The sequence below is a fragment of the Salmo trutta genome, chromosome 38, assembly GCF_901001165.1.
Source record: "Salmo trutta chromosome 38, fSalTru1.1, whole genome shotgun sequence".
NCBI classification, from domain to species: Eukaryota; Metazoa; Chordata; class Actinopteri; order Salmoniformes; family Salmonidae; genus Salmo; species Salmo trutta.
This window is the reverse complement of record NC_042994.1, coordinates 15025959-15049108: the sequence shown is the minus strand read 5'-3', so window position 1 is coordinate 15049108 and position 23150 is coordinate 15025959. Positions and strand designations below refer to the sequence as shown.

The following is a 23150-nucleotide window of genomic DNA, read 5'->3' as shown; positions in this document are numbered from 1 at the left end:
CTCTTGTCATTTGTTGAAGCGACCAATGAGCAGCAGAGTATCTTAGACCTTTCTTCGATTGTCAATGGATGGGTGAAGGGAAACTGCCTCTGTGTGTTAGTAAGATGCATCTCCTTCCTGGTTGGTAGGGTCTGTTCTTCGACGAGACCTATGGTTTCTACCCAGGCCAGGTGCTTATCGGGCCGGCCAAAGTCTTCTCCAATGTCCAGTGGCTCTCCGGGGTCAAGCCCGTACTCCGCAAGAAGAGCAAGTTCAGGGTGGTGGTCGAAGAGGTATGATGGCAATTTGCGTATTTTATAGAAGTACGTTATTCACAGGCAATAACTTTGGCCCTGAGTTTTTCCTGGTTTTTACTGACCACATACCTTACCACCTAATAGGCTTAGCTGCTGAAGTACGCGTGATGTCAATGCCCGTCTGTGTTTTCATGTGACCCCCCCCCCCATAGGTCCAGGTGGCGGAGCTGAAGGTGACGTGGATCACCAAGAGTTACTCCCCCAAGGGCACGGACAGCGTCTACCCCCCTCCGTCCACCATCTCCCAGGAGAACCTCTGCAGGTACTGTACTGCACCCCGTTTGTCTGTTCATTTCAATTCTCTACGCTGACTTTTTTTTACAAGAGCCCGTGTGCGCCTAAGTTGAAAAATGTAGGCGCACAACTTTAGGAGCGTAATGACAAATATTTGAGATATTAAAGCTAGAATCCTTAATTTTTCTAGGTGCGCTGGCACTCCAGAATTCCAGGTAGCACAGCAAATGTTGAGCCACATATGAGAGTAAAATGATCGCACTGTAGAGTCCTGCATTCATAGATTCATTCTACCATCCATCCACACTTGGGAGCATAGAGGCTGCAGTTTTCCATTTTATAGATATACAGTGTATGAACAGTCTGTTTCTGGTGATCTGGTTTACACACATTATATACACGCCTCACAATCACATCTCACACTTGCAGGCATGTCTTAATTGGATGTTTACATGAACAGGGTGAAGTTGTAATTTCATAACAAGGACCGTGTTCATTTTTTGCGAGCTACATTGTAAGCCTATGGTCTGAGCTGGAGAAAGAGCAGCTCTTCTCAGTAAAGTTCCAAACGGTCCCAATGTAACAGTTTTGCTTCCGTCCCTCTCCTCGCCCCTACCTGGGCTCGAACCAGGGACCCTCTGCACACATCGACAACAGCCACCCTCGAAGCATCGTTACCCATCGCTCCACAAAAGCTGCGGCCCAAGGTCTCAGAGCGAGTGACATCACCATTTGAAACGCTATTAGCTCGCACCCCGCTAACTAACTAGCCATTTCACATCAGTTACACTCATCCCCCTTTTGACCTCCTCCTTTTCCGCAGCAACCAGTGATCCGGGTCAACAGCATCAATGTAACAGAATAGCTTCCGTCCCTCTCCTCGCCCCTACCTGGGCTCGAACCAGGGACCTTCTGCACACATAGACAACAGCCACCCTCGAAGCATCGTTACCCATCGCTCCACAAAAGCCGCGGCCCTTGCAGAGCAAGGGGAACAACTACTTCAAGGTCTCAGAGCGAGTGACGTCACCAATTCAAACGCTATTAGCGCGCACCCCGCTAACTTGCTAGCCGTTTCACATCGGTTACACCAACCATTCGCTTTTGAGATGGGTGAAATTCAAAGCTGTGCTATATTGACCCCCTAAGGTAGCTGTCCACGCCCCCGTGGAAATCTATTTAGCATAATAAAAATCTGTCAGTTTAAGCTTGATCTTAATTGGATGCGTCTCAATCCACTGCATCCGCATATGTCGCACTTCCTAGAGCGGTGTTCGTCAACCTGAGACATCCGAAAATCGGTCTTCTCACAATATCGTCTGTAGCGTCCGAATGATTTGCTCTACGACCCCCACAAGCAACTTGGGACTCATCTGAAGTCGGTTCAGCCGATCTGCCAACTTCTGTCTGTAGCGTCCGAGCAGTTTGGGCAACAACACTAATGCGAGGCCTCTGTGGAAAGGTGAGACTCTCACAAACACGTACATGTAGGTTGTTTTGCTCTACGACGTAAACAGGTCTCACAAGACTCGTCTAAAGGTCCCCCGGTACCATTTGAAAAAATGGATGGAAGTATACACTACTGTTCAAAAGTTTGGGGTCAATTAGAAATAGTGCCAAAAATGTGTTTAATATGGGCCAAAAATGTGTTAATAAAAACAAATGCGTGTTTCCTCATCTTTTTTATATCTCTGCTATAGGACAGATACTTCAGAACAAACTTTTTTTGTTCCATGTAGTGAATCTGTTATTCAAGGCATTTGTATGGGCTAATAGAAGTAATGAATGTGCTCATGCAACAAATGTTAGTGCATCGTATCAGAGCACATGTATCAAGATGCTCATCCCTAGTCACACTGATTATTTTGCTTCAATGACCCTTCTATTAACACACTCCCCCCTACATACATTTGTTCTGATCCAGAGTGAAGCGTCTGGGCTACTACGACCACACCCAGAGGCAGCTGGGGGAGAGGGCCCTGTACGTGTTCCCAGCCAAGGGAGACACCACACACATCACCTGTGAGTGGCCCGACGGGGCCCCCGGACTCCCAGAGGACCCCGTAGCCAGGAAGGTGTGTGAGTGAGGAGGAAAGGGAGAGGAAATGTTTCTATATATACAGTACCAGTCAAAAGTTCAGACACACCTACTCATTCATGGGTTTTTCTTTATTTAACTATTTTCTACATTGTAGAATATTTGTGAAGACAACCTATGAAATAACACATATGGAATCACGTTGTAACCAAAAACATGTTAAACAAATCAAAATATATTTTATATTTGAGATTCTTCAAAGTAGCCACCCTTTGTCTTGATGACAGCATTGCACTCTCTTGGCATTCTCTCAACCAGCTTCATGAGGTAGTCACCTGGAATGCATTTCAATTAACAGGTGTGCCATGTTAATTTGTGGAATTTCTTTCCTTATGCATTTGAGCAAATCAGTTGTGTTGTTAAAAGGTAGGGGTGGTATATAGAAGATGGCCCTATTTGGTAAAATTCCAAGGAGAAACGACAGTCCATTACTTTAAGACATGAAGGTCAGTCAATCTGGAACATTTCAAGAACTTTGAAGATTTCTTCAAGTACAGTCGCAAAAACCATCAAGCGCTATGATGGAACTGGCTCTCATAAGGACCGCCAAAGGAAGACCCAGAGGATAAGTTAATTAGTTAACTGCACCTCAGATTGCAGCCCAAATAAATACTTCAGAGTTCAAGTAACAGACACATATCAACATCAACTGTTCAGAGGAGACGGCGTGAATAAGGCCTTCATGGTCAAATTGCTGAAAAGAAACCACTAGTAAAGGACACCAATAAGAAGAGACTTGCTTGGGCCAAGAAACACGAGCAATGGACATTAGATCGGTGAAAATCTGTCCTTTTGGTCTGAGTCCAACTTTGAGATTTTTGGTTCCAACTGCCGTGTCTTTGTGAGACGCAGAGTAGGTGAACGAATGATCTCTGTGCGTGTGGTTCCCACCGTGAAGCGTGGTGGTGTGGGGGTGCTTTGCTGTTGACACGGTCTGTGGCTACTTTGAAGAATCTCAAATGTAAAATATATTTAGATTTGTTGAACACTTTTTTTTTTTGTGTGTTAACACATGGAATCATGTAGTATCTCATAGTTTTGATGTCTTCACTATTATTCTACAATGTAGGAAATAGTTAAAATGAACACCCTTGAATGAGTAGGTGTCCAAACTTTTGACTGGTTGTGTGTGTGCCTGTCCCCATTTTGTATGTGTGAAACAATTGGTAACAATGTTGCCTGTCTTTGCAGCGATACTCCATGTATCCAACTTTCTTCCCTCGTTGCATGCACTAACAACTGTGTTTTTGCCATGGTTCGTATTACATCAGTGTCCTATGACAATGTCCTTCCTGCAGTTGAAAAGAATGTTCAAGAAGGAGTCGTTAGTGAAGAAGACCAGTGAGAATGCAGAGACACAAGGTGCAAACCAGCACTCCACCGACAAGACGGACAGCCTTTGCGGTACATGCTGATTTTGATTTATGTCTGTTGCTCATCAGAAATGTTGCCTTGCCATTTTTTGGCAGATATCCTCACTTAAACAGATGACGAGCTCAAACTCCAATTGTAGAATCATTTTAGATCCATACAGTCTATACCTGATAACTGGCTATCTGATAACTGCACACCTTGTGCAGGGTAGTTCGCCCCACAGTTAAAATCTATTCTTCGTGCTTTGCTCAGTCCCAAGTCACTGCTTATACTAGTCAATTATACATGTAAAACAAACTCAACGACCATCACCCGTGTCCTCGCCCCCCTCCTCACACCCAGGTGACCTCAAGCCTGACAACACCCACCCAGACTCCACTGACCACACCGCCCTCCCCCGCCCTCACCACCCCAACAACGGCCCCAACCACGCCCTCCAGCCCTTGACCCTGTGCGCTCCTCCCTCTGACCCATGGCCCGAGCCCGCGGAGCAGGACGCAGATGATGAGGCAGGGGCGGAGGACACGGACGACACCTTGTCGCTGACGTCGTCGGCGAGCAGCACGGCATCGTCGCAGAGTGGTGGTCTGGGGGGCCTGAACAGGAAGAAGAGCATCCCTCTGTCCATCCGCAACCTGAAGAGGAAGCACAAGAAGAAGAGGACCAAGTTCTCTCGCGAGTTCAAGCCCGGCGACAGGTGAGCCAGTTATCAGTCAAATATGTTTGTATTCATAGTATGCTATGTGATTATAAATGTCGCAGACTACAATTGTGTATATAAATGGCTACAAACGTAGCATGCTAGGTCAGAGCATAGGCCACACTTTAGTCCTCTCCCCTCTACTACTTTCTGCTTCCTCTCCCTCCCTCACGCCCTCCCTTTCTTTCTGAACTTCTGCTATTCCTCCCTCTCTTGCACCCTCCCTCCCTTTTTCTCTCTCTCCATTCAGGAGATGGCCCCTCCCTGGCCATCTCCTTCTCTCCTTGGCACGTGTAAAGGAGGATCAATAGCTTGCTGGCAAGAATTCAGCTTCCCGCTGGCAAAAATGCTGCATCCTTGAACCCAGTGTCACTTATTTTATGGTCACATTCACCGGATAGGTGCAGTGAAAAGTGTTGTTTACAGGGTCAGCCATAGTAGTACGGCGCCCCTGGAGAAAATGAGGGTGAAGTGCCTTGCTCAAGGGCACATCGTGCCTCTCCCAGCTCCTCATGCCTCCCAGCCTTGTACAGATACACAATCACATCATTATCCTCTGTCTTAGGCCAGAGACGGAGGCTGCACATGAAATGGCACCCTACTCCCTATGTAGTACACTACTTTTGTCAAAAATAGAGCACTGTATAGGGAATAGGGTGCCACTTCCATTTCGGACGCTTACACACAGAGCTGATCAACTTACACTCACTCCCCAGCCGAACGGACCAGTGTTCATCGATCCAACATCTTGTCTCCCAGAAAATGTCCTCTCCTCCTTAGGAACTTTCTGATGGCTTGTTACTAACTACGGGGATCAATTTCAGGCTGATTTCCCGGAGCAGATGTCTGCTAATGACCCGGGTTGTTGTTTGGCTGTGTGGCTGCTGCCAGTGACGTTGTGACCTGCGCTTGTCTTCAAATCTTGAACCAGTCTAGCACCAAGCCAGTACTAGTACCACTCTATGGCCAATACAGTACTAGGCCTAGTAGTATCAATCTAGTGCCAATCCAGTATTTTTCCTAGTACCAATTTGAATCTAGTACAAATAACAATCCAAAGGTTATACTAGCATAAACCTAGTATTATTGTTGCGATGTGAAAATGAATATGCTCGCTGCCGCACTTGCTCTCCTTGTGGTCCTTTGACTAAAAACCCAATAGTTAAGTTCCTCTGTTATAAAATTCACACCGGTACCCACAATTAGGCCTAGCTCTGCACCATTAGTTTGACGTTTCCAAATAGGTTGAAGTTTGGGTCAATGTAACCTTTTCAGAATTCAAGTACTTTAATTTCTACCAGGCGCCATTCGAAAGCTTCAGGTTTTCCAAGGCTGCACATCTGAAATGGCACCCCCTTCCCTATATAGTGTACTAATTTTGACCAGAGCCTTTGTTAAAAGTAGTGCATTATATAGGCAATATGATGCCATTTCAGATGCTGCCCAAGGCTGTGATTTCCCTCCTTTTAAACTGCCTTGTAGATCAGATCTGGTGGTTAAATATATCTGGCAGCTGATAAATCATGTAGCATGTGCTTAGGTGTGCCCAGATAACATCCAGGTCCTCTGATTGAAAGAGACAGACGGAGCGAGAGAGAGGGGAAAAGGGTGATGGAGAGGGAGACAGAGGGTAAAAGAGCAAGGGAGATCAAGGGGGAGAAAAAAGCTGAGATTGAGTTGCGGGAGAGCGAGCGAGAGGAAGATTGATGGGGGAATAAAACGGCAAGGGCGAGGTAGTGACTGAAGTTAAGAGGCAGAGCAAGGGGAAAGTGGCTGAATTCTAGTGGGGGATTGAATTGAGGTAGAGGAGAGATTGATTTAAAGAAAAGACGACATGAGACGTAAACACAGCAAAAAAAATAAACGTCCCTTTTTCAGGACTCTGTCTTTCAAAGATAATTCATACAAATCCAAATAACTTCACAAATCTTCATTGTAAAGGGTTTAAACACTGTTTCCCATGCTTGTTCAATGAACCATACACAATTAATGAACAGTCACTAACAGCTTACAGAGGGTAGGCAATTAATGTCACAGTTATGGAAACTTAGGACACTAAAGAGACCTTTCTACTGACTCTGGAAAAACACCAAAAGAAAGATGCCCAGGGTCCCTGCTCATCTGCGTGAATGTGCCTTAGGCATGCTGCAAGGATGCATAAGGACTGCAGATGTGGCCAGGGCAGTAAATTGCAATGTCCGTACTTTGAGACGCCTAAGACGGGAAGGCCAGCTGATCGTCCTCGCAGTGGCAGACCACATGTAACCACACCTGCACAGTATTGGTACATCCAAACATCACGTCTGTGGGACAGGTACAGGATGGCAACAACTACCTGAGTTACACCAGGAATGCACAATCCCTCCATCAGTGCTCAGACTGTCCACAATAGGCTGAGAGAGGCTGGATTGAGGGCTTGTAGGCCTGTTGTAAGGCAGGTGGGCACAAACCCACCGTCGCTGGACCAGACAGGTCTAGCAAAAAGTGCTCTTCACTGACGAGCCGCGGTTTTGTTTCACCAGGGTTGATGGTCGGATTCGTGTTTATTGTCGAAGGAATGCGCGTCACACCGAGGCCTGTACTCTGGAGCGGGATCGATTTGGAGGTGGAGGGTCCGTCATGGTCTGGGTTTGTGTGTCACAGCATCATCGGACTGAGCTTGTTGTTATTGCAGGCAATCTCAACGCTGTGCGTTACAGGGAAGACATCCTCCTCCCTCATGTGGTACCCTTCCTGCAGGCTCATCCTGACATGACCCTCCAGCATGACAATGCCACCAGCCATACTGCTCGTTCTGTGCGTGATTTCCTGCAAGACTGTCCTGTTCTGCCATGGCCAGCGAAGAGCCCGGATCTCAATCCCATTGAGCACGTCTGGGACCTGTTGGATTGGAGGGTAAGGGCTAGGACCATTCCCCCCCAGAAATGTCTGGGAACTTGCAGATGCCTTGGTGGAAGAGTGGAGCAACATCTCACAGCAAGAACTGGCAAATCTGGTGCAGTCCATGAGGAGGAGATGCAGTGCAGTACTTAATGCAGCTGGTGGCCACACCAGATACTAGAATGTGGATATATTAAAGCAACATCTCAAGACATCAGTCAGGAAGTTAAAGCTTGAACTCAAATGGGTATTCCAAATGGACAATGACCCCAAGCATACTTGTAAGCAAAGTTGTGGCAAAATGGCTTAAGGACAACAAAGTCAAGGTATTGGAGTGGCCATCACAAAGCCCTGACCTCAATCCCATAGAAAATTTGTGGGTAGAACTGAAAAAGCGTGTGCGAGCAAGGAGGCCTACAAACCTGACTCAGTTACACCAGCTCTGTCAGGAGGAATGGGCCAAAATTCACCCAACTTATTGTGGGAAGCTTGTGGAAGGCTACCGGAAACGTTTGACCCAAGTTAAACAATTTAAAGGCAATGCTACCAAATACTAATTGAGTGCATGTAAACTTCTAACCTACTGGGAATGTGATGAAATAAATAATTGCTGAAATAAATCATTCTCTCTACTATTATTCTGACATTTCACATTCTTAAAATAAAGTGATGATCCTAACTGACCTAAGACAGGGAATTTTTACTAGGATTAAATGTCAGGAATTGTCAGTATTTGGCGAAGGTGTAAATACAGTTTAAGTCGGAAGTTTACATACACGTTAAGTTTGCTGAAAATAAACGCAGTTGACAGTGAGAGGACGTTTCTTTTTTTTGCTGAGTTTATATTATGGATGGAGGGAGACCGTGGCAGAGGAGATCAGGCTCCACTCACCCTGCGATATCTTTGATTCGCTCTGCTGCTGCGCATATGGCTGAGTCAGTTTAACATTCCATTCTATAACCTGTAGGCATTTTCCACTCTTAACCAGAACTTATTGCTGAAATAGTTAGGCCTTGTCAGTGAAGACACAACTTCCAGTATTCCTTACTAAGTCGCGGGTTCTAATATCTGCCATCTCCCTGTTTTTTTTTTTTACCCTCAGGGTGGCTGTTGAGGTGGTGTCCACCAAGACCTCGGCCGACGTCCTCTGGAAGGACGGCCGTATGGAGACCCTCATCCGCTCCAATGACCTCATCCCCATCCAGCACCTAGACAACCATGAGTTCTGCCCCGGAGACTTTGTTGTCGATAAACGACGTAAGTAGCTAGCGGACTTCACACTCGTCTTCAGGCCTTGTACAGTGCATTCGGAAATGAATCAGACTTTTTCCACATTTTGTTACGTTACAGCCTTATTCTAAACTTGATTAAATTGTTTTCCCCCTTATCAATCCACACACAATATCCCATAATGACAAAGCAAAAACAGGTTTTTATACATTTTTGCAAATGTATAAAACATTTAAAGCTGAAATATCACGTTATTCAGACCCTTTACTCAGTTTTGTTGAAGCACCTTTGGCAGCGATTACAGCCTCGAGTCTTCTTGGGTATGATGCTACAAGCTTGGCACACCTGTATTTGGGGAGTTTCTCCCATTCTTCTCTGCAGACCCTCACAAGCTCTGTCAGGTTGGATGGGGAGCGTTGCTGCACAGCTATTTTCAGGCTCTGACTGGGCCACTCAAGGACATTGAGGCTTGTCCTGAAGCCACTCCTGTGTTGTCCTGTTGGAAGGTGAACTTTCACCCCAGTCGGAGGTCTTGAGCGCTCTGGTGCAGGTTTTCATCAAGGATCTCTTTGTACTTTGCTCCGTTCTGTTGGAGTTTGCCAAAAGGCACCTAAAGACACCTAAAACAAGATTCTCTGGTCTGATGAAACAAAGATTGAACTTGTTGGCCTGAATGCCAAGCGTCACATCTGGAGGGAACCTGGCACCATCCCTACAGTGAAGTGTGGTGGCAGCATCATGCAGTGAGGATGTTTTTCAGCGGCAGTCACTTAGAGACTGGTCAGGATCGAGGCAAAGATGAAAGGAGCGTGAACCTGCTCCAGAGCACTCAGTTCCTCACACTGGGGTGAAGGTTCACCTTCCAACAGGATAATGACCCTAAGCACACAGCCAAGACAACGCAGGAGTGGCTTCGGGACAAGTCTCAATGTCCTTGTTGCGTCATACCCAAAAAGACTCAATGCTTTATTCTCTGCCGAAGATGCTTCAACAAAGTACTGTTTTAAAGGGTCTGAATGCAAATGTGATATTTCAGTTTATTTTTTGCTAACATTTCTCAACCTGGTTTTCCTTTGTCATTATGGGGTATTGTGTGAGAATTCAAGAAGGGGGGGACAATTTAATCCATTTTAGAATAAGGCTGTAACCTAACAAAATGTTGAATAAGTCAAGGGGTCTGAATACTTTCCCGAATGTATTGTCCTGTGTGCGTGTCATAAAACCCTGTATTATCGGCATATTCAACAGCGCTATCTCCAATGTTTTGTGATTATTGGTGTTGTAAAAATGATAGCTAACGGGTAAGCAATTAGCATGTTAAACATTTCAGTCGAAATACTACTACTATCAGCTTTTATAAGCGGTTTAGCAAAAGATTTACACTACTGTTCAAAAGTTTGTCACTTAAATGTCCTTGTTTTTGAAAAAAGCATTTTTTTTGTCCATTTAAAATAACATCAAATTGATCAGAAATACACTGTAGACATTGCTAATGTTGGAAATGACTATTGTAGCTATGCAATGAGGGAGCTATTCATCAGGTTTGCTTTCATACTTGGTGTCCTTGGTGATACATTTTGTGCCTCAGGTCAGAGAGTAACTTCAGCTCTGTCTTTGTGTGTGTGTGTGGTCACACAGCCCAAGCCCCTACGGACCCGGGCGTGTACGGGATCATCCAGTCGGGCGACCACAAAGGCAGGACGTGCGCTGTGAAGTGGATCAAACTCAACGCCTCCAGCGACGACGTGGAGGTCAGTTTGCTGGGCATTGTGGGTCGGCTCGTGTCGCCGGGGGAACAACAACCTATTTATTTATATATTTATATATATTTATTTATTTATTTATTTATTTATTTTTATTATTATTATTATTATTATTATTATTATTATTATTATTATTATTTTTTTTTTTTATTTTTTTTTTATTCCATTAATAGCTCTATAGAAGTTGAATTTGGGCAAATCTGACTCTATTCCACATTACCCTATTCCACGTATAGTGCGCTACTTTGGGCCAAAGCAATAGCCCCATGTTCCTATTGCTCTGCTCAGAAACAGTGCACTATACAGGGTGGCTTCTAGTGTCATTTGAGCTGTGTGATGTCAGTAATGGATGGTGGTTTTGTTTGTTTAGGTCACAGGAGAAGAGGAGGATGTTAGTGTGTACGACATCGCCGACCACCCAGACTTCCACTTCCGTACCACTGATATCGTCATCAGGATAGGGAACTCTGAGAACGGGCGGAATACGGAGTGCGAGAACGATGTAAGTTCAAAAAATTTCTTTAATTTTGGTTGTTGACATGTTAGTGCTTTTCCCTGTGGTGCTTGGAGTGTTCTTTGCCCGTCCACGTTGTACAGATGCTTTGGCCTGGTTACAGATCCACCATAGTTGCTAAAAGCGTGCTCTGACTGGAAATATCATCCAGTATGGTACTATCGTGTAGAAAGTGTTTTCACATACCGTTTTTTAATATTTTTTTACCTGCCCAGACGTCAGTAGGTCAGGTCTTCAGAGTGGACGTGAGCAGCAAGGTGGAGGTGGTGTGGGCCGACAACTCCATGACCATCGTCCTACCACAGGTACTCATGGTAATTGTAGTCTTTCTGTCCCTCAAATGCGGTAGTTGTAGTGGTCACTAATCGGTGGCTCTGTTGGTTTCTGTTAAGGTTCTGTTGGCTTGTGTTCACTATGTCAATGAAGTGTGCTACTGTTTTACCTTGTTTCTGTTCATGCTAATTATGTGTTGATGCTAATTCTTTTCAATCTGAAGTTGTTGCAGATAGCATGCTGCTGTGTAACTTGCATGCTGCCCTTTTAAAAATGTATTATTCTATAATGACATTTTGATATTGACACAAAAAGCACTCAATGAGTGTTAGCAATGATTAATGAGTGCGTATAAACGCAGTGATTTTGTTTTTCTCTCTACCCCCCCCTCAATCTAGCACCTGTACAACGTGGAGTCTGAGATCGAGGAGACTGACTATGACTCTGTGGAGGAGAGCAGCAGTGGCCTGTCCACGGAGGAGTGGGAGGACGAGAGCGACAGCTGGGAGACTGACAACGGCCTGACCGCCAACGAGGACGACCAGCACCCCGCCAACGACGACACCGCCACCCCGGCCCCCACCCCCACCGGCTCCAGCCCCTTCATCATCCCCCCAGAGGAGGGTGGCAAAGCAGGGGCCCCCACCCCCACCAAGCCACCTAACTCCTCAGAGGACCTGGAGGGAGCTGGGGCTATAGTCAGCCCAGGCACTGGTGCTGGGGGAGCCACTCCTGGAGCAGGAGGGGGTGATGCCGCAGAGAAGCTCCCCGGGAAAGAGGGCACGCCGCGGGGCTTCCGTGAACTCAAGGAGGCCCTGAAGATTCTGGAGAGCCTGAAGAACATGACGGTAGAGCAGCTGTGGACCGGCGGCTCGCCTACCTCGCCCACGTCCGGTGCCGCGCCCGCCGCCAACGGGACTAACGCCGCCACTGCCATCACGCCAGAGAAGCCCACCAAGGAGAAGCGCTTCCTGGATGACATCAAGAAGCTCCAGGAGAACCTGAGGAAGACCCTAGACAATGTGGCCATCGTGGAGGAGGAGCGGATGGTGGTGGAGGGCGGGGCAGGAGGAGGTGGGAGTACGGAGGGAGGGGAAAGAGGGGGCGAAGAAAGGCCCCAGGAGGAGGCGGCGGCGGCGGCGAAGACGCCAGGCACGGCGCCAGAGTGGCCAAGCGATACGCCTGTTCTGTGCCAACAGAGTGGTGGCAAGCCCGGAGTCACCTTCACCAGTGCCAAGGGAGAGGTGTTCTCTGTGCTGGAGTGGTCACCAGGTGAGGACGCAATACTGCGCTTTTAGCTTGTCATTGTTTGTCTTTGTTACTGAGACATCCACTAAACTAGTAGTACAGGGAGAAGAGTACACTTCATGACTTAAATACCCCCAGAAATACCCTCTTTGAACATTTTTAAATGCACTGCTCCGTTACTTAAAATGGCCTTTTCAAATATTCACTAAATGCCTTGTTAGAATACCAAAACATTTATCTGACTTCTGTCAGACACCCACACCTTTAAGAAGATGGAGTTCCAGCCGGCCGAGGCCAAGAAGTTTTTCAGCACCGTGAGGAAGGAGATGGCTCTGCTGGCCACCTCGCTGCCCGACGGCATCATGGTCAAAACCTTCGAGGACCGCATGGTACGCTCACCGACACCTGAGAAGAGAGCCGTTTGGAAGTGATCCGAATGTAGTCGATTACAGTCAAGTGTTAAATTGCATCAGACCACTCTTTAGTGGCTTAAGTGACTCCGGTTTTGAGCTGCCAGTTTCTCTGCACTCATTAAACCCTTGATTTAAAAACTCTTCATGCTGTTATTTTTGAAGATAAGTGATGATAATTCTGATGATGATAGTGAACATGTGCTACTCTCGTTGACATTTGTGATTCCCAATTCCTCTCCTCTTTCTTCACCCTGTCCCTCTCTTCATAGGACCTGTTCTCGGCCCTGATCAAGGGGCCCACGCGCACCCCTTACGAGGACGGCCTGTTCGTCTTCGACATCCAGCTACCAAATATTTACCCGTCGGTGCCGCCCCTCTTCCGCTACCTGTCACAGTGCAGCGGGCGCCTCAACCCCAACCTCTACGACAACGGCAAGGTCTGTGTCAGCCTGCTGGGCACCTGGATTGGCAAGGTAAAAGTAGACCTTTATCCCTCCCGAAAAAAGTGTGATACTTGGTATTTTTGCTATTTTATTAGGATCCCCATTAGCGATTGCAAAAGCAGCAGCTCCTCTTCCTGGGTCCCACACAAAACATTACATATAATACAGAACATCAAGGATAGAACTACAACAATAAAAAATAAAAAAGGCACACAGCCTACATATCAATACCAATACATACACAAACTATCTAGGTCAAATACTTAGACCACCCATTACCTTCCCTTTGACTGTTATTAGGACCACCCATTACCTTCTCTTTGACTGTTATTAGGACCACCCATTACCTTCCCTTTGACTGTTATTAGGACCACCCATTACCTTCCCTTTGACTGTTATTAGGACCACCCATTACCTTCCCTTTGACTGTTATTAGGACCACCCATTACCTTCCCTTTGACTGTTATTAGGACCACCCATTACCTTCCCTTTGACTGTTATTAGTCCACCCATTACCTTCCCTTTGACTGTTATTAGACCACCCATTACCTTCCCTTTGACTGTTATTAGGACCACCCATTACCTTCCCTTTGACTGTTATTAGGACCACCCATAACCTTCCCTTTGACTGTTATTAGGACTACCCATTACCTTCCCTTTGACTGTTATTAGACCACCCATTACCTTCCCTTTGACTGTTATTAGGACCACCCATTACCTTCCCTTTGACTGTTATTAGACCACCCATTACCTTCCCTTTGACTGTTATTAGGACCACCCATTACCTTCCCTTTGACTGTTATTAGGACCACCCATTACCTTCCCTTTGACTGTTATTAGACCACCCATTACCTTCCCTTTGACTGTTATTAGACCACCCATTACCTTCCCTTTGACTGTTATTAGGACTACCCATTACCTTCCCTTTGACTGTTATTAGGACCACCCATTACCTTCCCTTTGACTGTTATTAGGACCACCCATTACCTTCCCTTTGACTGTTATTAGTCCACCCATTACCTTCCCTTTGACTGTTATTAGGACCACCCATTACCTTCCCTTTGACTGTTATTAGACCACCCATTACCTTCCCTTTGACTGTTATTAGGACCACCCATTACCTTCCCTTTGACTGTTATTAGGACCACCCATTACCTTCCCTTTGACTGTTATTAGGACCACCCATTACCTTCCCTTTGACTGTTATTAGGACCACCCATTACCTTCCCTTTGACTGTTATTAGGACCACCCATTACCTTCCCTTTGACTGTTATTGGACCACCCATTACCTTCCCTTTGACTGTTATTAGGACCACCCATTACCTTCCCTTTGACTGTTATTAGGACCACCCATTACCTTCCCTTTGACTGTTATTAGGACCACCCATTACCTTCCCTTTGACTGTTATTAGGACCACCCATTACCTTCCCTTTGACTGTTATTAGGACCACCCATTACCTTCCCTTTGACTGTTATTAGGACCACCCATTACCTTCCCTTTGACTGTTATTAGGACCACCCATTACCTTCCCTTTGACTGTTATTAGGACCACCCATTACCTTCCCTTTGACTGTTATTAGGACCACCCATTACCTTCCCTTTGACTGTTATTAGGACCACCCATTACCTTCCCTTTGACTGTTATTAGACCACCCATTACCTTCCCTTTGACTGTTATTAGGACTACCCATTACCTTCCCTTTGACTGTTATTGGACCACCCATTACCTTCCCTTTGACTGTTATTAGGACCACCCATTACCTTCCCTTTGACTGTTATTAGGACCACCCATTACCTTCTCCTTGACTGTTATTAGACCACCCATTACCTTCCCTTTGACTGTTATTAGGACCACCCATTACCTTCCCTTTGACTGTTATTAGTCCACCCATTACCTTCCCTTTGACTGTTATTAGGACCACCCATTACCTTCCCTTTGACTGTTATTAGGACCACCCATTACCTTCCCTTTGACTGTTATTAGGACCACCCATTACCTTCCCTTTGACTGTTATTAGGACCACCCATTACCTTCCCTTTGACTGTTATTAGGACCACCCATTACCTTCCCTTTGACTGTTATTAGGACCACCCATTACCTTCCCTTTGACTGTTATTAGGACCACCCATTACCTTCCCTTTGACTGTTATTAGGACCACCCATTACCTTCCCTTTGACTGTTATTAGGACCACCCATTACCTTCCCTTTGACTGTTATTAGGACCACCCATTACCTTCCCTTTGACTTTTTTAATATTATTTTGAACATTGTGTTTGTATAAAATGTGCCTCACACTGTCTTCCCTGTTTATCCATCCTCAGGGTACAGAGAGGTGGACCAGCAAGTCTAGCCTGCTGCAAGTGCTTATCTCCATCCAAGGTGAGTCTCTGACCTCACTAGACCTACTCTTACAGTCACGCGCACAGTCTTGATTCACCCCCCCACCTCATCCAGAATCTCTCATTACCAGTCAGGTTTGGGTCCTTTAGCCCCCCCCGTTGTCTACCTTTCAGCAGAAGTGTATGTTTTATTCATGCCGTTCATTTGCTCATGTCTGCTTCGGCTACAGTGAGTGTCACACACCATCACCCTCTGACAAGACCGTTGTGGTTAAACTGCCTCACCTTCCTATCAGCAATATTCACCTCAGGATTTTGGAGACAATTATAGGATTTGTTGCCATCTCAAACTATGCTAATAGGTTTATTCAGGTTAATCCACAAAAGGCAAAATACATTTGAGTTGTCAAAGGTGTTTGAGGTTAACCAAAGTTTGAGTCTTTACGTACACTAGAATGAAGGGTTAATGTGTGAATGTCTTTGATTTCTAAGGTATTTGGGTCCTTTGTAACGTTACTGATCCAATGTAGCTGTTTTTATCTCAATATCAAATCATTTCTGGTTAACAATTAAGTACCTTACTGTGTTTGTTTTAAATTCAAATGGTCAAAAAGGAAACAAATAGCTTCTTATCGAAGAGCAATTTCTTGAGCAAGATTTTGGCTAGGACTGTCTGGAATTGGTCTGTGGGGAGGGGAAAACTGAAAACTAGCTGTTATTGGCAGAGGTTTGGAATTGTCTTATTGGTCTATTACCTAATTTACCGGTGCGCCTGGCACCTACTACCGTACCCTGTTCAAAGGCACTTCAATCGTTTGTCTTGCCCAGTCACACTCTACATGGCACACATATACAATCCATGTCTCAAGGCTTCAAATACCTTCTTTAACCCGTCTCCTCCCCTTCGTCTACACTGTTTTGAAGTGGATTTAACAAGTGACATCATTAAGCGATCATAGCTTTCACCTGGTCAGTCTGTTATGGACATTTTGTATAGTCGCTGTATATAAAATGCAGGACAATCACGTTTTTGACTGCGCTGGGCCTTTTTTAATGCTTCATTGTGTGTCTAGAAGAATCTAAAGCGTGTGCTGTGTGTCTCTCTCACCCAGGCCTGATCCTGGTCAACGAGCCCTACTACAATGAGGCAGGTTTCGACAGTGACCGGGGCCTGCAGGAGGGCTATGAGAACAGTCGCTGCTACAACGAGATGGCCCTCATCAAGATGGTGCAGTCCATGACCCAGCTGCTGCAGACTCCCATAGAGGTCGGGATACAGTTTGACACTAGATAAATCAGATCAATCTGTTTTGTGTAGATTTTGTATATGATTTGGTTTTACATTTACATTTAAGTCATTTAGCAGACACTCTTATCCAGAGCGACTTACAAATTGGTGCATTCACCTTATGATATCCAGTGGAACAACCACTTTACAATAGTGCATCTAAATCTTTTAGGGGGGGGGGGGGTTAGAAGGATTACTTTATCCCAGGTATTCCTTAGATGTGGGGTTTCAGGTGTCTCCGGAAGGTGGTGATTGACTCCGCTCTCCTGGCGTCGTGAGGGAGCTTGTTCCACCATAGGGGTGCCAGAGCAGCGAACAGTTTTGACTGGGCTGAGCGGGAACTGTGCTTCCTCAGAGGTAGGGGGGCCAGCAGGCCAGAGGTGGATGAGCGCAGTGCCCTCGTTTGGGTGTAGGGACTGATCAGAGCCTGAAGGTACGGAGGTGCCGTTCCCCTCACAGCTCCGTAGGCAAGCACCATGGACTTGTAGCGGATGCGAGCTTCAACTGGAGGCCAGTGGAGAGAGCGGGGTGACGTGAGAGAACTTGGGAAGGTTGAACACCAGATGGGCTGCGGCGTTCTGGATGAGTTGTAGGGGTTTAATGGCACAGGCAGGGAGCCCAGCCAACAGCGAGTTGCAGTAATCCAGACGGGAGATGACAAGTGCCCGGATTAGGACCTGCGCCGCTTCCTGTGTGAGGCAGGGTCGTACTCTGAATACAAAACGCAGTAAAAATCCTCCAAATAAACGGACGGTTAATGTATGCTGATAGTTGCTGTACAAATTTCACCTGTAAGTCAAAGTGCCAAAGACACATTTCAATTTTCTGAAGATTTAAGAAAACGTTTATCTTATTACTGGATGAGTTGGGGACAAATGGCAGGTGGTGATGGATAGTTATAGTTAGGTGGTTGCCATGGTGCTGTGGTAGAGGTCTGTACATATTTGTGTTTAAGTGGTTTTCTTTTTTTTATATTGCATATCTTGTCTTTTTGAGCCACGAATTTGCAGGTCAACTCTTTTTGGCTTGCTAGCTGGCATATGTTTTTGTTTGGAAAAATGCGTCTGGACTCAGTAAGCTACCAGCTTTTGTTTCACCCGGCTGCCAGTTCATGATCTTTTGAACATAATTTGAGGAGTTGCCTGACACTCAATAGGAATGGGAGATGGAGTCATACAGCAGTGCTGAGGCAGAGGGTTGGTCGTGAGGACGAATGGCTACTATTCTGAACTGTGTGGTGAGTTTTTGGCGCCCAGGGCTGCTGAGGTATCAACCTAGTGGGTGCAACACAGAGTGGAAGAGGCCCAGTGGCTAAAACACCCCCCATCACTATCCTCTGATCAGTTCCCTCCTCTAAAGCCGTGAACCGACCCTCTCCATCTTCGGACTAAAGACTTGGCCCCTATTGGTTGACCTGTCATGATATATTGCTTGTTTGTTTTTGCTCTTGAAGAGCTTCGAGATTCTATGAAAAGCCTTATAGAAGTTATAAATTATTCTTATAGGTTATGATTCAGATCATGGTGAGATTGAGCCATAATGATTTATCTTTCGTCTGTTTCCAAACAGGTGTTCCAGCAGGAGATCCGGCAGCACTTCACCTCCAGCGGCTGGCGCCTGGTGCACCGCCTGGAGGCCTGGCTGGAGCTCCACGAGTTAGCCGAGAGGGGCCCTCCGCCAAGACCATCCCGGGACAGGCCTCCCTCAGTGGGGCCTCTAGACGAGACGCTCCTCTTGGATCTTCTGGCCCACAGCACCCCCAACAAGCCCCAGGGCACCAGGGATGAAGAGCTGGAGGACTCTGGCCTGAGCCTTTCCACCACCACCGCCGCCTCCCAGCAGGAGCTCAGCCAGAACTTGGACTGCGACGGCGCTGTCTCGGCCAGTGAGGTAGCCGGGGCGAGTGTGGTGGTCTCCGGGTCTGTTAAGGGGGCCACCTCAGACACTGTGGGCGGCACCCAACCGGCGGTGCGACCAAAGAAGCGTAGGAAGAGCTACCGGAGCTTCCTGCCTGAGCGGAGCGGGTACCCGGACATTGGCTTCCCCCTCTTTCCTCTCTCCAAGGGCTTTGTGAAGAGCGTGCGCAGCGTGCTGCTGCAGTACCGGGCCGCCCTGGCCGCCACCTCCATCCCCGACCACATAGAGGACAAGTGACTAGTGACTCCCCCAACGCCTACCACCTCAAAGCCCACACTCCAAAAGCTGCACTGTGCCCCCAATGATTTCCCAAATAGCCCCCCCGTACGCTCTGATCCCCCTTGCCCAACTGCTGCCCAGTGCCCCTGCCCCTCAGTCATCTATCTAGTGCACTCTTGCACCCTCCCTCAGACCACTAGAAGTTAACTAGGTGTATGTGCTTTTCTGTCAGTGTCCAGAGGCCAGACAGAGGCCGGATGTGAAGGGAGAGGAGTGTCTTATGGGGATCTAAGCCATGAACCATAAGCGCCCTCCCTCATATTGGACCCTCTGAGCTCTCACGGACACACAGACAAGGAGCGAGAGCCTCGACTGGAAGGCAGCGCCACACGTCTGCCCCTCGTGGACCCTCCTAGGCCCTGACGGACGAGGAAGGAGAGGAGGAGAGATGCGGAGCTGGTTTGATAAAAAAAATAAAAAAAAGTGCCATTGACTTGCATCGTCTATAGCTGCTGTAAGAGGAAGTGGAATTACCTGAAGAGTGACATTCTTTGTGAATTGCCGCCACAAATTCATTTTCTTAGCACAAATTAAAATGTTACTCCGCCGTGTCAATTGGATCTAAACTGAATGGAGGCTCTTACAGTAGCCATGGGGTCCTGGAATCTGCAGGCTCAACCTGGACAGATTCTCAAAGCTGGGTTTTCTCTGAACTACATTTCCCAGTATGCCTGGCTCCTTTGACCCTGGCGGGCACCCTTAGCACTGCTCCTGTGCCCTGTTACCACCCTGCACTCTCCAATCAACAGACAATCTCGGCAGGGCTGGGCACCTTTTGACACGCTGACGTATTGAGTTTCTTTTTAATGTAGATGTTACTGGTTGTTTGCTTTTTGCCCTGCTCCTCTCGTTCTTTCTCGCTTCAGACACACACACACACACACACAATCGGAATGTTATTAACTGCCCACCTACACCCGCTTCACTCTGCTATGTCCTTGTTGGTTCCCTCGCCAATCGCTCGCACCAAAACATGTCGTTGCAGAAACACTTGAGTGACAAGTTTACATACTAATCACTACTTCTGGATGTTATATAACTTACTAGGCCCCACGGTATATCCCTGAGGAGAGACCTGGCTCTAGAATAGAGGAGTGCAGTTACACAGAACTATATGACCTTACCTCTAGGTAAAGTCAAATGAGCTCTTTAATATCTTTGACTGTAGAAAGTTTCCATTCTCAGACTTGATAACTTTGACACTGTACAGACTTTTTTTTAGTTATATCACCCATGTCGCTCTTTAGACTCCACTTGACATATTTTTCTTCTACAAGGGATCAAGGCTAGGTTGAAAATGCCCAGTTTAAGACCACGTTCGAAAATAAACACATTCATTGGACCAGCACAGTTGCTGATTCGACAGGATTGGCGTTGAAACCGCGACCAGTGGTCAAGAAATCAAGTAAAGTGACTGTAGATCATTTGAAAAAAGTTTAAATGAATAGGATGACAGTTAAAAACAGTTATGCTATGTGTTTGTTGAGTAGTTAGCTGAAATTCACTACGGTTGTGTTTTATTTTCCACTTTGATGGCTAACTCTCTGTACTGCTAACATTCACTTCCATTCATTTTTCTGTCTGGCGCTGGTCCGACGAATGTTTTTGAAATTTTCTAACGCTTCTCCATGGAATTATTACCTTGTCTTAACCTTCTCCATGTTCAAGGTAGTGATGTTTTTTCCTTCCTTGCAGCTTTCATTGACCCTTTTGTCACTTAAAGGCTGGTCGTTCAGAATGGTCCTCCAGAGCTATCCCACAATCCTCTCTTCTGCTCACTCATTGGGCTACTACTAGAAGCAGAGCCACTACCGTGAACATGACGCGAGTAAAAAACGCTATCCATTCCATCACTAAATGAGTCCTATCTCAACATGTTGCCTTACTTGAATTGTTCTTGTTAATATATTATCAGACCCTATGTACAGAGCTGCTTGTTACCCCCGCCTGATACCCACTACATTCACCCCATTCCAGTGTTCAGAGGTTGGCCGTCTAACATCAGATCTGGGGTCAGTTTTCCCTAGACTTATGCTTCATTTAACAATTCGGAGGTAGGAAAAATGTATAACACGAATAATAAATAAAACAAAATAACTGATCCCAGATCTGCTTTGACAATGGCAACCCACTAGTTGAATGGTGAAGCTTCAGCCTCTGTATTCCAATGTTACTCTCAACTGCGGTTGGTTTGGTGATGGATATTTGATTGAAGTTTGTAGACAGAGATTGAGTGTGGATGCAGAAGTTTTTGAGTTTATATCTGATTTGGTTTTGTTCTCGCCCTTTGCCTTGAGCATGATGGCGTGTCACTGATTACCCCTAGATTGGAGTGGTATCCCGTTCTTTCATTTTCCCAGTTTAAAGGGTGAATGATGCACTTTTGACAACATGGCCTCTGGCATACTCATGCTTGTACTTTGTGATGTTACTTTTATGTTTCTTTAAATTATTGCTGGTTTGTTTATACTTGCTTGAAAAATGGTCAGTGTTCTATTTATTAACACAGGGAGCTTTTCTCTGTATGACCACCAGGGGTCAGTGGTTCCATTCATTGTGTGCGCCGAAGAAAGAAAGAAAAGCCTGGTCCCAGACCTGTATGTTCTTTTGATCAACTCCTTTTGGATAGTAGTTGATTTTTAAAGCACAAACAGATTTAGGATCAAGTGTTAAAAGGACTACTGTGAAAGAAAGTGCAGCGATTTAACGCCATCTGGTTCTTTATATAGCCTGGTCCCAAATCTGTTTGTGCGGTCTTTGCCAAGTTGGCAAGAATGCACAAACAGATCTGGAACTGGGCTAGTTCTGATAGTGCTTCCTTGGTTATTTGAACCGTCGCTGTTGACATCCATCTGAAATATATTATTATGCTCTTGCTTTTTGCCAGATATTCTGTTGGTCCATTCCCCTTGTGTTTACCGGTGAACTGAAAACGAGGGCGTTGTCTAGTCTTTTCGCTTGAACAAAGACGCTAAATGCTTAGTGTTCATGAGTGTGTGAGACAGTACAAAGTGCCATTTGTAAATGAGTGAGTGCAAGCGGGAGACAAACTGATTATTGTAAAGAAGAAAAGAACAGCTGAATGGGATATTTTTTTTATTATAATTTTTCTCCTTCCACCTTAAAAAAATATATAAATTCCTGTACCATGCATGGCAATCAGGCTTCCATTGCTTCTCTTCCTCCTTGACTTTCTTCCTCTTTTCTCTTTTGCTGCCTGTACAGTAAGCCCTGAAGGATGTTCCTTGTGCTTTCCCATTTTAGGCTGCAGTACTTGTAGCGTTGCAGCCTTGGTTGGTTCCCACCAACCTTCTCCTGTGTTTGCAACCATAGATCTCTCTCTCGCTCATGCACTTGTTTCTCCACTATTGCAAAAACAGAAAAAAAATGTGAAGCCATGTCTTGAGAAAAAAACATGAAGGATTTCAAGCACATGAAGTTATGTAAAATGTTCAGTGTATGTTTATATTCAGACGTATTCATTACTGCGAGAGATTTCCAGCCAAAGCATGTAACATGTTGCTTTAAGCCTTGAACGGAGACAAGACTTGACTATACCATGTGAACATTTCCACAGTGGCCTGTATTGGTAAACTTATGATTTTTAGCCTGATCCCTCTGTACAGAAGTCATGACTATACTATAAATACATATATTTAACTAACTTGAGCTCTGTAAGTGGTCATGAACACTTGGGACATAAGTATACATTTGCAGTTTTTTTTTCTTCTTGATTTGTCATTTTTTTACAGTTCCTTTCATTACGTTTCAAGACCTGTTTTTAAAGTGATGTATTAAACTTTGCAAGCAGTACCATGGTTACAAGTTGTCGCTTGTGGTGGATTGAATATGGTT

At 45.8% G+C, this 23150-nt stretch overlaps 1 protein-coding gene across 2 annotated transcripts in view; it reads left to right on the top strand.

The window, feature by feature from the left end:
• Positions 1–23117, top strand: part of LOC115178788 ((E3-independent) E2 ubiquitin-conjugating enzyme UBE2O) — a 45167-nt gene extending 22050 nt beyond the window's left edge. Inside the window, exons 6-20 of one of the 2 annotated variants that reach the window (XM_029740103.1) lie at positions 129–272; positions 449–558; positions 2455–2605; positions 3927–4032; positions 4345–4699; positions 8686–8840; positions 10452–10564; positions 10947–11078; positions 11306–11404; positions 11762–12635; positions 12864–13000; positions 13294–13497; positions 15794–15851; positions 16924–17078; positions 18669–23117. In XM_029740103.1, the coding sequence (XP_029595963.1) occupies positions 129–272; positions 449–558; positions 2455–2605; positions 3927–4032; positions 4345–4699; positions 8686–8840; positions 10452–10564; positions 10947–11078; positions 11306–11404; positions 11762–12635; positions 12864–13000; positions 13294–13497; positions 15794–15851; positions 16924–17078; positions 18669–19253 (3378 nt within the window). In that variant the 3' untranslated portion in view covers positions 19254–23117. The remainder of the gene's footprint in view (positions 1–128; positions 273–448; positions 559–2454; positions 2606–3926; positions 4033–4344; positions 4700–8685; positions 8841–10451; positions 10565–10946; positions 11079–11305; positions 11405–11761; positions 12636–12863; positions 13001–13293; positions 13498–15793; positions 15852–16923; positions 17079–18668) is intronic. The other variant, XM_029740104.1, reaches the window with a different exon arrangement.
• Positions 23118–23150: the final 33 nt, after the last annotated feature.